The 12,691-nt window shown below is 48.0% G+C and overlaps 1 protein-coding gene across 2 annotated transcripts in view; it reads right to left on the minus strand.

Moving 5' to 3' along the window:
* DPYSL2 (dihydropyrimidinase like 2) overlaps positions 1 to 12,691 on the minus strand; it is a 52,611-nt gene that overhangs the window by 11,571 nt on the left and 28,349 nt on the right. For both annotated transcript variants that reach the window (XM_036396809.2, XM_036396811.2), the window contains exons 4-8: positions 8,574 to 8,738; positions 7,706 to 7,767; positions 6,546 to 6,626; positions 5,610 to 5,678; positions 1,552 to 1,672 (exon numbers count right to left, since the gene is read on the minus strand). In XM_036396809.2, the coding sequence (XP_036252702.1) occupies positions 1,552 to 1,672; positions 5,610 to 5,678; positions 6,546 to 6,626; positions 7,706 to 7,767; positions 8,574 to 8,738 (498 nt within the window). The remainder of the gene's footprint in view (positions 1 to 1,551; positions 1,673 to 5,609; positions 5,679 to 6,545; positions 6,627 to 7,705; positions 7,768 to 8,573; positions 8,739 to 12,691) is intronic.

Below are 12,691 nucleotides of genomic sequence, written 5' to 3' on the forward strand. Positions count from 1 at the left end.
TTGAGTTATTTGAATAAAGGAACAGAGGATGGGGCACCATTTATACCCCAAATTCTCTTTATAAGGAGAAAACACATTTTGAATGAAAACTGCGTGTTTTGGCTCGCTCAGGAGGCTGAGTGAAGTGATCCCTGTTGATCATGCATCTGGGACAATCCCAGCACCTTTCACAGGCAGGGTAACATCCACCCAAGCCAAGTTGTGTTTTATGGCTTTCTGTGATCCAGGTGTGTGGTCCCTTATCCCAAAGCCCCACTCCACTTTCAGCTGGTGGTCTCAGGACACTGAGTGTAGCAAGAAGGTGTTTCTATTGATGCTCCACCTTTGTGGGGCACATGCCTTCAATATTTTTATCTGGAAAAGAGAAGAGAGACTTCCCTGGCTCGCAGGATACAACTGCACTATGACATCAAGTTCTTTCCTGGGGGGCATGCAGCATGCAGCCACATTGCTAGGTCAATGCATCTTCCTTCAGGATGATCCCCTCCGATGGAGCTGGGAGAGAAAGATTCATTCCAAACAGCTTGAGCTGCTTTCACAGACAGCCTTGAAAATCAGTCCTCCTCACCAATTCCTTTTACAGGAATCATGGGACCAAAATACTCCCAAGCTGATGCACAAACACCAATCTGTTTGCTGGAAATCAGCTCCTCTCGCATCAAACACCCAGATGGAAAGTGATGTCATTTGTATACCCATCCAGGCTTATTTAGGTTGCAGAAAATTAAATCCAAGCCTTGTGAGGAAAGAAGGGGGTAAATCATCCCTCCTGGTTACTCACCCAACCTGAGCAGCTTTAAATAGAAGTGAAAGGTTTAGTCACAGGATAAAGCAGCAGACAGCACTCACTCTGTGGGCAATCCTGACTCCTTGAGGGCCAGGCAACAGAGGAAGGGCCTGGGGGAAGCTCCTGCATCCCTCAGAGCAGTTCAGCTCCCTCACAAGCCTCAGTCAGAGAGGAGAGACATGAGCAGCAGCATCCACAGGGGGTCTGAGTCTTGCTTCTTGCAGCATCCCCAAGCAGAGTTATCAGAGGCAGTCATAATTCCCAAACCTAACCCAGCCTGCTGATTCTCATCCCTGCACGGATGTCAGGCTATGAGTTACACCACATGAAAAGCCTATTCCACAAACAAGAAGTACAGCACAACAGCTACAACTGGTGAGCCTTTTTGGCTACTCCAGCTAAATACAACAGGGCTTGTGAGTCAAGAACTCCATCAGGAATCAGTGCTGACCCCAGGAAGCACAGCAGAATGCACCAAGGGAAAACCACAGCAGCTGGAAGGAGGACCCAGTTGCAATCTCTGGGGGAATTCACTACATGGAGAGAGCATGGAATGACTCTGTGATATCATGAAGGCACGTGGCTTGGTGGGGGAGGATGAGTGTGAATAGACAAGTTCAGGACTGAGCAGAACAAGCAGCTCCTGGCTCTGACCCAACCACTGAATCCTTGTGTGTTGGAAATGAAAAAGAAACCTTTCCTGTAGGGATGAAGCTGATGTTGGCAGGAGCTGAAGTGCACGAGCTAAGGAGGAAATAACTTACCCTTTTTCCTGGCTTGAGCAATGACATCAGCAGCACTTTTGCTCATCACCTTGGTGATGTACAGGGGGCAGTTGGTCTGGTTGGCAATGGTTATTGCCCGGTTCACAGCCTCTGCCTCCACCTGAGAAACAGAGGCGGCAGCAGGTCAGGGACACCCAACAGCACCCCACTCATCCTCAGAAGTTACAGACCCTGCTCTCCCAGAAAACAAGGAGTGACAAGGCATTTCCCACCTCTGTGCCTGAAAAGGCACAGTGTAATCACAGCAGTTAAATGACATCAAGCTGCAGTTCCCTCTCATTACTACCTTTTCTCCCAGGCCACTTCAGAGCCCCTCTGCCTGAACTAAAATAACACTCCAGGTGCCCAGGGTCAGAATGATTAAGCTCCTTCTTTAACCTAGACAAAAATAAGCAACTAAATGTTGACTCAACAGACCTGCTCCTGCTCCAGCCCACGCAGAAGGGAGATGCTGCACCACATACTCTGGTAAACCACATTTGCAAACAAGCCTCCTAAATTGTACCCTCCACTACAATCTCTGGCTTGGGATCTGAGAGAGTGTGAACCACCCCATAAATCAACTGCTTTTCCTTGCATGTGTACAGAGAATTAACCTCAGCCAAACTGAGGGTCACGTTGTAACTGCAGCCTCAGGGTGATGGGCATCACTCTGATTTTATGGATCACACATCCTAATCAAAGGATCCAGGGACAGATTGAGCAGCTGGGTGATGCTCACTGTGCCTGCTGCCAGCAATGCCACAGACATTTTCCAAGTGAACAACAGAGGAAACAAACCCAGAGCAATCCCCCACCAGATTCCCCAATGCAAGAGGCTCCCAGAACCTCTTCCATGGACTCTGGTGGCATTGGCACACACTTAGCACTTGTGAAAATCTGCTCTGCAGTGACTGATCACAGCCCAAGTGCCTCAAATCATCATCACCTGTCCCAGAATACATTGCCCAGGCAGGTTGTGTCCCATTCCTGGAAGTGTCCAAGGCCAGGTTGGATGGGGCTCGGAGCATCCTGGAATAGTGGAAGGTGTCCCTGCCCATGGCAGGAGTGGGACTGAGTGGGCTTTGAGGTCCTTTCCAACCCAAATCACTCCAGGATTCTGTGACTGCTGGCTCTCAACACTGTGCTTGGAGGAAAAGAACCACTAGCTTAGGGAACCATGGCCAGGCCGATGTCCAAGTGTCCTGAACAGCTCTGCTCAGGCCAGCAATGCCACCACTTGCACTCATGCCCTGTTTGCAGCCAGAATGCCCCAGGAAAACAACAGCCAGGAGTTTTTACAGAAAACCAGCCCCCCAGAGTCAGCAGGGTACTCTCTGGGACTCAAAGGGTTACAGCCCCAGGCAGGGGATGCTCACAAGGGGGTATTTTCTCACCCAGATGCCCCAGACATACGGGAAAGGCTGTGATGGAGGGTTTTGTTCCAGAATGTTGGACCCAAAGTGTCACAGCCAGCAGCACTCACAAAGGCTGAAAGGAAGAGCCAAGAAAAGCCCAGTTGTCGCTCCTGAGAGACAAGGGGAGGACTCAGACAGGCCAGAGCTTCCAGGCCATGGCCTCCCTTTGCAAACTCCCCACTAGAGCGGGTCTGTGCACAGCTCTGCCTCTGCAGCACCTGGGAACCACATTTCCACTCCGTGCCTCAGTTTCCCATCAGGCAAAGCAGAGATGAAACAACACACACCTCCAGACTTTTGGGCAGAAGGCATTTGAGCAACTGTGAAGCAACAGGAGAATATTTTCTGAACAAGGCTGCTGAATTCCTGCCTTGTGCCCAGATGCTATGGTGACAGGCATATAACAATAACCCAACAAGTAGTCCAAAGGGGAATGTTTGCAATTACCAGGATGCATTAGAAGCCCTAGCACAGCAGTTCTCTTGGAAAAAAAACCAAAACAAAACAAACAAAAAAAGAAAAAGACAGACATTTCCTGGAGCATTTCAACTGCTTGTGCTTCCAGCATTTTTGTGGCTGAAATAAAAACAAAAAAAATGATGGATTGCTTGAAAAGTCATCACAGAATGAACTGAGCTGTGAGGGGGAGAGTTTTCCAGAAAGTGATGGGTGAGGCTGACTTGGGATGGTGCTGTCTTAACTCAGGCCCTGTTTTGTGGCAGGAATAACATGCTGAACACTGAGGTGAGCAAAGCTAAACCCCCGAGTCAGCAGTGCAACTTAAGCCTCAATTTGAGCCTCCTGCCAGCCTGGGAATTCAGATGTGTGCACTCCAAGACACAAGTGCATGTGGCCAGCCCCTGAATGCTTCACTCTGATGTATTCTACCTGAAATGAGTAGGAGTTTTGAGTTAATACATGTTTTAGATTTGCTCAGAGAGTCCTGCTGGTTTGCTGTAGATGGAGTTCTGAATGACAGAGCTGTCCAGTCAGATGCCAACCATCCTTAGGACGGGCTTTGCATTCCCTGAAGGACAGCAGGAAAAACCAATTCTAGTGTCAACAGCACCCCAGAGAGACACAACAAACATCCACTTCACTGAAGTCAACAGGAATTAGGGATCTGCTGCCACCCTTGGAAACTGGCCTCTTTCAGCAGCCAGCCCAAGTTGGATGTTTTTAAAGCACAGAGTCACTCCCGTGCTGCAGAAAGGGGGAGGAGGGAAGCAGATGACATCGTTTCCTGCTCTGTTTCCTATGACTTTCAAGGCAGAGAATGTTGGACCAAATGCTTCCCAAGCCTGGGCAGAGCACAGCTGAGTTCAGCTGCACAGAGGCTGCCCCATATGACATCAGGGAGAGGCTTCACTGAGCCTCATCTGCAGCAGCCACATGTCCTCAGGCTGCCTTCTTCCTCCCTGCACTGAGGTAGAGCACAGTCCTGCACAGATAAACAATCCATCCATGCCTGGGAACCACACAACTCACACTTTAAAGCTCCTGCTCCATGAAGGATGAGCTCTTAAACAGCCAGACACAACTTGGCTGGTTTGATGTCCAGATCCTTTAAGGTAAGAGCAGCATTCCCTTGAAAACAACACAAATTGAACTCCGTGAAGTGTCACACCAACATCTGTTCCCATTCCCCTGATGCAGGCCAAAAAATATGTTAAAAAACCACAAATTGGATGACTGACTGGAAAGCTCAGTGCAAAGTGCTCACAATTTCAGGAAGCAAAAGATTCCAGCTCTGGGAGCCACACACAGATTTTGTGTTCTGTGGGGATTCACTTACAAGTGGAGCTTTTTTTTTTTTTTCCCCCTAGGCAACAGAATGATTTATCTTCCTACTGAACTGCCTCTGGATGCTGTTTGTCAGAATCCAGGGGAGGAAATGCAGAGGGAGCATGAGGGGCATATGTGGATGATCTCACAGCCCCAGCTCCCAGCTGCCACATCTGGAAGGCAGCAAAGCCCCAGGATCTTGGAGGAACAAAAAGAGCTGCTTGTACAGAACAGATGAACCCCACAAACCTGGAATGCCACAGTGAGGTGTCCGGCTTAGAGACAGTGAAGGACTGTGAGTGAAGGATGCAATGGGAACCAACCTCAAAGGCAAAGTTTTAAGGCTCTTTAAAACTTCTGGGATTTATTTCAAAGGCTTAGAGGGATTGGAGTGCTCGTCCCTGGAGAAATCCACAGGGAAATATGAAGGGTAACTATATTAAAGTGATGCACTAAGGCCTGAGCATGACCTCCTCTCTCTGGTACATATTTTCTGTGCCTTCAGCAAACCACTTAATCCATTGCTGTAAAAACCTCCACCCCATTGGTAAAATTTCATCAAAATATCAAATATCACAGTAATGGAAGCTATGGAAGTACCTAAAACAATGTTAGGATTTGGGCATAAATTTAAAAATTCTGCTAATTCACTGGAAGTCTGACAAAATAATGACCAAGAGAGAAGCCCAAGACACTAGACCTAGAAAGGACAATAGCAGAATTCCACCAACATAACCCCAAATGCAGAAAAATCCTGTTTCCAGCCACATTCATGCCAACATGAAGTACTTAATGGCAATGGAGAGATATTACAAATTGGGGAGGGGGTAAATGCAAAGGCAGGGGAGTTCTCACCTCTTCAGGTCTGCTCAACACATGCCCTTCAGGGCCTGTGATCCCCAGCTCCAGGATCCTTTGCTGCTCCTAAGGCAGAGAAGAAAAAAAAGCAGGGATGAGATTTAAAGCAACAGGGAATTTTTCTTGCAGTACACACAGCTATTGGAAAGGGGCATGAGTGAGATCCTGAGCATCTGTGCTGGTTAAAAATCACATGGGCTTTGCATAAGGGCCCTGCAAGAAAGTCCTGTCCAACTCCCCTTGCTGAGAATAACCAGAGCTCACAAAACCTCGCTGATTTGTTCACAGGAGGTCAAGGAAACCTTTTATTTGGATTCGCTTCACACTGGGCTCATAGCCCCTCGACTTTCAGCACTCATTTGTGGCTATAAAATCATCTATAAGATGTGGCAAAATGATAACTCATGGAAAAAATTGTCCTGCAACTGGGCTCAAGGACTGGGGTGGGCTCTTGCCCAGCCAAAGAACACAGAAATCCTCTGGGTGCTTGAGACACAGTGTACAAAATGAGCTGGAGATAAGATTAAATTGAATACATTATTAACATTTCTCCCTTGCTCCTGGCTGGAGGATAAACAGACCCCAAACATCAGCATCCCATGTACTGTATGAAGCTACATCCCTTCCCACTCCCCCTCTTCTTATTTCCTGCAGAACAATTTGTTCCACATAGTGACAGTCACACCCAGCTTTTCACTTTTGGGGAGAGAGGCAGAGATGCCCAATATCCACCCCAAACTGTAAGCTGCCACAAAAACCTATTTTATCAGTGTCAAAGGAGTTAAAAACTGCTGCACAGCCCCACTCACACCCTTAGTACAACTATGCCATGCTCTCAAATGCTTTGGTGGCTCTCAGTTTGCAAAGGAGGAGTCAGAATTTAAACCCCTCCCAGCATTTGAAGCCAATACTCAGAGAACAAACAGGCCATACCTCAGCAATGATGTCACCGTTCTCAGCATGCACTTGGGCTGTGGCGCCAATGTCCCGGATCACACTCAGGACCTCATAAATCTGGGGGACAGGTAACACACATCACAACAGGAACACACCTGTTGGTGAGGCCACACCCCAGATCCCCAGAGAAAACAGAATTTTGCAGAGGAGAAAAGAGAAAGAGAAGCACTAAGCAATATAAGATGTGGTTTGCTGGAGAGAAGCAAACCATTTTCATGCCTATCACTGAATTTCCCAATTTTACAGTTGGATGCTGCTGATGTGGCAAAGAAGTATTATCCAGTGGCAGGTTTGGAGTACGAGAGGAAGAAACAGCAACAACTCAAGCCCCACAGCTGGATGATTTTAAAGGACTTGCAGAGTTGTACCTGTTTGATGTCTCATTTACTGGTGCCTGGCACGAAAAACATCCCTTATATCTGAGTGGTAGGGGCATGTTCTCCATGGAAATCCAGTATCTGGAGGTAGGAGCAGTGTGATTTCCCACTCCAGCAACCAGTCTGAGAGGGCTCAGGTCCAGTAACCCCCAACTGGCGCCATCAATGTTCCCTCATCAAAATGTTTCCAGAGCCCTCAGAGATAACTCACACACCAACACTCCCAGGCATTCCTCTTCTCCCACACCTTCAGAAACATAAACTGCTCCTCCGAACAGCTAAATGTGCCCAAATGTGCCCACCAGAACAGCAAACAGGAGGGCAATTAATTCCTTTCTAAGGTCCCAGTGATTCTACCACCAAAAAAACACCTCTGGAGCAGGATCAGTTTTAGCTTCCAAACAGAATAATTATAATTAGCCCAGAGATCCCCCTGTCCTGCCCTGTGCAGAGGCATAAAGCAGCAATTCAAAGAACTGCCACTGCTTCTAACCCAAAGGAGCTGGGAAAAAACCTCCAACCTCTCAAAATGAGAGTTTTACCATTGCTTCCCACAGCCAGGCCTTTCAGGGTTTGCTGTTGGTTAGGTTTTATTTTTAATTAAAAATATAATCTTCACAGCAGAGCTATGGGTGCTGTTGCCAATCTTAGGTACTGTTACACACATAAAGATTGGAACCAGGATAGAGTGTCAGATCCCAGGATATTGAACTTAAACACTAATTTGTGACAAATTAAACACAAAGCCTTCCTTCCTACCTGAGAATCACTGAGCTGAAAGCGATCTTTGAAAGCCATGTACACCAAGAAGGAATTCACACCTGGGGGAAAGAGAGCACATTGGAGTAAAGCCATGGACTACAATCCCTAAATCAGCTGCCAGCAATAATTCCATGAATTCACTGTAGGAGGTTGAGTAACAAAATAAAAGCAAAAATGGATCTCACCCAAAAGCAGAGACTGGGCCTGCATGGCTGATCCCCCTCACCCTCCAGGGAGAACAACGGGAAATCTGTGTCTGTGACGTGTCCAGACTGACCCTGACTGATCCTAAGCTGGCTTTTCCTCTCCAGCCTTTGGAACCACTAAAAGCTCTCACCCAGCATGTATGGGAAGCTCCTATTATGGCATAAAATGCTGGGTTTTCAAACTACAAACAGGATGGAAAATTACTCCAGCCTGAGGATGAAATGCCAAGGGTAAATAAAGAGGGGGAAAACCTATGAGGTCGTTTTACTCAGCTCTTCACTTTTAGCATCCAGAGCTGGATTGGTCCTCCTGGGGCTCCTATTTCCCTTGTTTACAGCACTTTAATGGCTGCAGGTATCATCAAGGGCACTGATGAACCCGAAGGACCTTCTGATGAACCCGAAGGACCTTCACTGGACACAGGAGCTGCTCTGCATGGGGAAAGGAAGAGATTCACCTCGGGAAAATCAGTGCTGCAACACCAGTGTGCCCCAACCCCTGAGCCCTCTGCAATCCCAACTGCCCAAACCTTCTCAAGGAGCCAGAATGGGCCTAAAACAGCTTTATTGGGATATAAAAGTAAAATACTGCATGAGAGACAGCCCTAAATAATAGGGGATCCTGAAAAACAAGGAGGGGCAAGGCTTCCCTGGCTTACCATGATCTTTAACTAGAGCTTCCATCTCCTCCTGGACACCTTTATGCCACTCAGTGATGTCCACGTGCAGGGAGTAGTCACAGCAGGATTTGCTGTCCGCCCACTCTCGCCACTGGTCGAATGCCGTCAGCAAACTGGTCCCAGGCTCAGGAACCACGTGGTCAACTGGGAACGACAACCAAAGCACTGGTAAATTGCTGGTGCAGAAGCTTTCCTGGGTGCCCAGGATAGCAAGCACAGCTGTGCAGAGGCTGCCAAATCAAGGCATCCTCTTTCCCCTTAAAATATTTCTAAGTTTGCAATTTATTTCTCAGTGGTTTCTAGAGAATGCAGCACAGAAGTCAATTATGGAGCAGCAGCTGAAGGAAAATGAGATGCTAATACAACCTGTTTCTACAGCTGTTGGTGTTACACATCTCAACCAGGAGCACCTTCCAGAGGACTGGAGGAAGCAGGACCAACAATTAGTGGTTGGAGAGATCTCTCTGACATTGAGAAGGTCCTGCTGCCTCTGGCACCTGCTTAGTTTGATCCTCACACCAAATCCAGCAGCAACTGGATTCACAGGCAGCTGCAGCTGCAGGACAGCCTCAGTGGGTGATGCAAGGGACCTGGATCTGAAGGCTCAGTGTTCCTGGCTTTTATTTGAGCACATGGAGTCTCTGAGCTCTTCAAAAGACACAGTGAAATAAAAAAAAAGCAAGTCAGCATCTCCAATACTGAGCTGAGAGAACGGGAAAAGCCTGTGTGATTTTGGGGTCACAAACTGGGAAGCACTGCTGGGGAGAAGGAGAGGGTCCAGCTTGAATCTACATTAGAACACACAGAAAAATATAAAGTTGCTTCAATTATCAGCAGAGAAATCCCAGCAGCTTTTTTTTTTAACTTTATGGTGACAATCAGGGCTGCTCTAAGTCACAGCTGGGATGAGAGACAGAGCCCCTGGGATCCACTCACCCCCAGGGCAGAACAAAGCTTTGCTTTGCCCCCACACAGACACAGCAGCCAAGATTTACTGGTTTTGCACTGCCTAAGGAACCAGATTCACACTGGGAAAGGCAGCCCAGCTCTCCTGAGCAGCCACGAGCCTCAGTCACCGAAGTCAGCAGAGACCTCTCAGCTGCCTGAGCTGTGTACACACTGCAGCAGCCAAGAGCTCACCCAAAACAACATCCCTGCTGCAAAACGCTGCCCACCCTCTCCCCTATGCAAAGGGAGACAGCTTAGAATATTTCTGCTTTCCAAGAGGCTTTTTCCCCTGGCAGCATCACACCAAGGCAAGGACATGATATGCACATCCTTACTGCCTTGGCAGCTGCAGCTTTCATCAGCTCAGGGCTGCAGGAGTGGCTGGGGGTCTCTTTGTTCCCCCTGTACCCATCACAGAAATCCATGCTATGAGTGAAAACTTGGAAATTTGCCTCTTGTCTGGCACCACACCAAGGATGTGCTTTTCACCACCACTGCAAAAAGTAGCCCAAATATAAGCAGACAACAAACTGACCTGTTTTTAAAAAAATCATCCAATTTCTGTTCCATGATCTGACCACCCCAGTGGTCAGAAACCTTCCACTAAATTCCAGCCTGAATTGTTCCTTGGCCAGTACAGAGCCCTTGTTGCTCTGTCAAAGTTAATCTTTAGCTTAAGTAGAAGGAACAACAAGGAGAAAAATAACATTCCTTTTGCTTTTCCAATGGGATGTGGAGAAAGCCCAGGTTTACACAAATGTCTAATTAAAAAGCCAAAAAAAGTCCATTTAATCTCTAACACATCACAGGAATAAATCCATCTCCACTTGAGACTAAAGGTGCTCTCAGAGCTCTATCAGCCCCAAGATGATGGATGGGTTGTGGGCATTGGGAAATCGTGCCTGAAGGCACCAAGGGGTTAACAGAGAGTCCTCAAAGCCCAGCACTGAGCCCCTGGGAATGCTCTGGAGGTCCCAGGAATGACTGTGTTGTCAGGGATCAGAGCTTTATCACCACCTCACTTCATGCACTGCCCAAGGATGACAAATGGGATTTTTTGGAGGCAGTGGAACCAGGGGTAAGGGAGCTCTGTCAGCTCTCTGACAAAGCCAAACCACAGCTGGTTGCAATAAGAGTCAGGCATGGAAGTGCTGGTGCAAGTGTGCAGGGAAGTCAGCTCCAGGGGTTGGGAATATCTCCTGTGGCAGCACCCCATAGCTCCCTGACAGCCAAATCACTCCCTTGCCCCTTCAAAACACAGCTCACTTTTTCTCTACAGCAGCTCTGCCAGGCAAACATCAGTGAACGACCACTTCCCCACATCCACATGGAAGAACTCAGCAGGAAAGCAGCCTGAGAGTGCAAGGTGAGAGCCTTTGCACCCTGGGACTGAATTGGTCTGAAGGGACTCAGGGGAAGGTCCCAGCAGAGCATACCAAGAGACAGTCATGGTGACAGGGACATCCCTGGAGAGGGGCCCAAGAGCTGGGGTCCTCTACCTGACCCTGGGGCAGGATGGAAGCTATGCTGCCACAGCAGGCAAGCAGGAGCAGTGGATGCTGCACAAAAGGCATGGAGAAAGTGGATGTAATACCATATCCTGGTCTGGAGGCAATTCAGACACAAATGGCAGTCTCCTTGATTTTTCCATCCTCTGTGCAATGAAAGGGGCCAAACACATTGCAAGATCATGGCCTACATCCCCCCCATGCAAGGTGGGCTTTGGAGGAGACCAAATAAGTAAAAATGAGCCCAGATCCAGGAAAGGAGAGTAGGCAAGGTTGACTCTTTTTCTGCTCTTGAAAGGACTGAGCTCTGAAACTGCTTCTGCCTGTTGAGATGGCCAGATGGAAATGCAGCTTAGAGAAGCTTCTTCCAGCCCTCAGGCACAGCTCAAGAGCTCAGAGTAAAACAAAAAGCTTTTTCTTTCAGGTCCCCGTGCTCCAGAACAGCACAAGAAACTGATGGAGGCTCCATCCCACCACGTTCCCACAGCCCCAGGCTTCCAGGATGACCCCTGGGGATGATCTGTCCCAGGACCATGGACACAAGGGCTGACCTACCCCAGCTCACAGCAAATCTCCCTCCTGGAGAATTCCCAGGAGGCTTCCCATGGGAAAAGCAGTGCTGTCCTGACCCCACAATGCTCCTTCTCCCTGGGAATCCCATCCCACTGCCGAATCTTTCCTTCCATCACCTCGGGAACCAGGAATGTTCAATCCCCGGGTGACCCCACGCCTGCAGGGCACACTTGAAACAAACTGCAGTGACACAGGCTGTTGTCACCCCTTTATTCCCTCCACCACCACAGCCTTGATCTGAAGTGCTTCCCAGCCCAGATGTTTTCTTCCTGTTGTTGATTTTTTTTGCGGTGCAAATGAATTCAGCCGCTTGAGGTCTGAGAAGGAAGTTGCCAGCTCATTTTTAAACTAAAAGCTTGTTCCAAAAACAGAAAAAACAAAAACGGAGAGGGAAAAAAAAAAAAGAAAAAGAAAAGGAAAAGATAATGTAAGAATCACTTCATCAGTGCTGAAATCTTCAAAGAAGAAATTAAATAGCTTGGGGCCTTGTAGTGGCTCCCTGAATCTGAGTGAAATTCAGGTCTAATCCAAATGTTTTGCTTTATTTAACACATTCTCAGCAAGGCACAGGGCAAAGCCAAGCTCAGGGTTACACTGGTTTCTCAGCTAAGAGCAGAAAACATTCAGTAGATTATCTTTTAACCTTTTGAGCTGCAGAACCCAAAATGCAGCAGCCCAGGGCTGAGGGCAAACAAGGCTGTTACACCAGCAAAGGAAATTCTTTAAAAAAATGAGAAAAACTATTTTATACATTACATATGTTCTAATTTTTTTCCTTATTAAACACAGACAGGATTCCAAAATACCTGGACAGTCTGTCTTTCTCCTGGACAATCCAAATTCTAACCTCCCTCTGAGGGCAGTGGGATTTGAGCACCTGTGGACACACATGCTCCAGCCCAAATCATCCAGACTCCTAATTACCCTTCCCATTCCTGGTTTGGCTCTCCTGTCATTACACACAGGCTTACAAGGTGCACCTGCTCCTGCTTCCCAGTGCTGCAGCTCCCACCCACCACCAGCCAGGGCTGTTTTCTTGCCTGCCCGGCTCAGCTCAGGGTCCTTCGC

Source organism: Molothrus ater, chromosome 28 (genome assembly GCF_012460135.2).
Source record: "Molothrus ater isolate BHLD 08-10-18 breed brown headed cowbird chromosome 28, BPBGC_Mater_1.1, whole genome shotgun sequence".
Taxonomy (NCBI): domain Eukaryota; kingdom Metazoa; phylum Chordata; class Aves; order Passeriformes; family Icteridae; genus Molothrus; species Molothrus ater.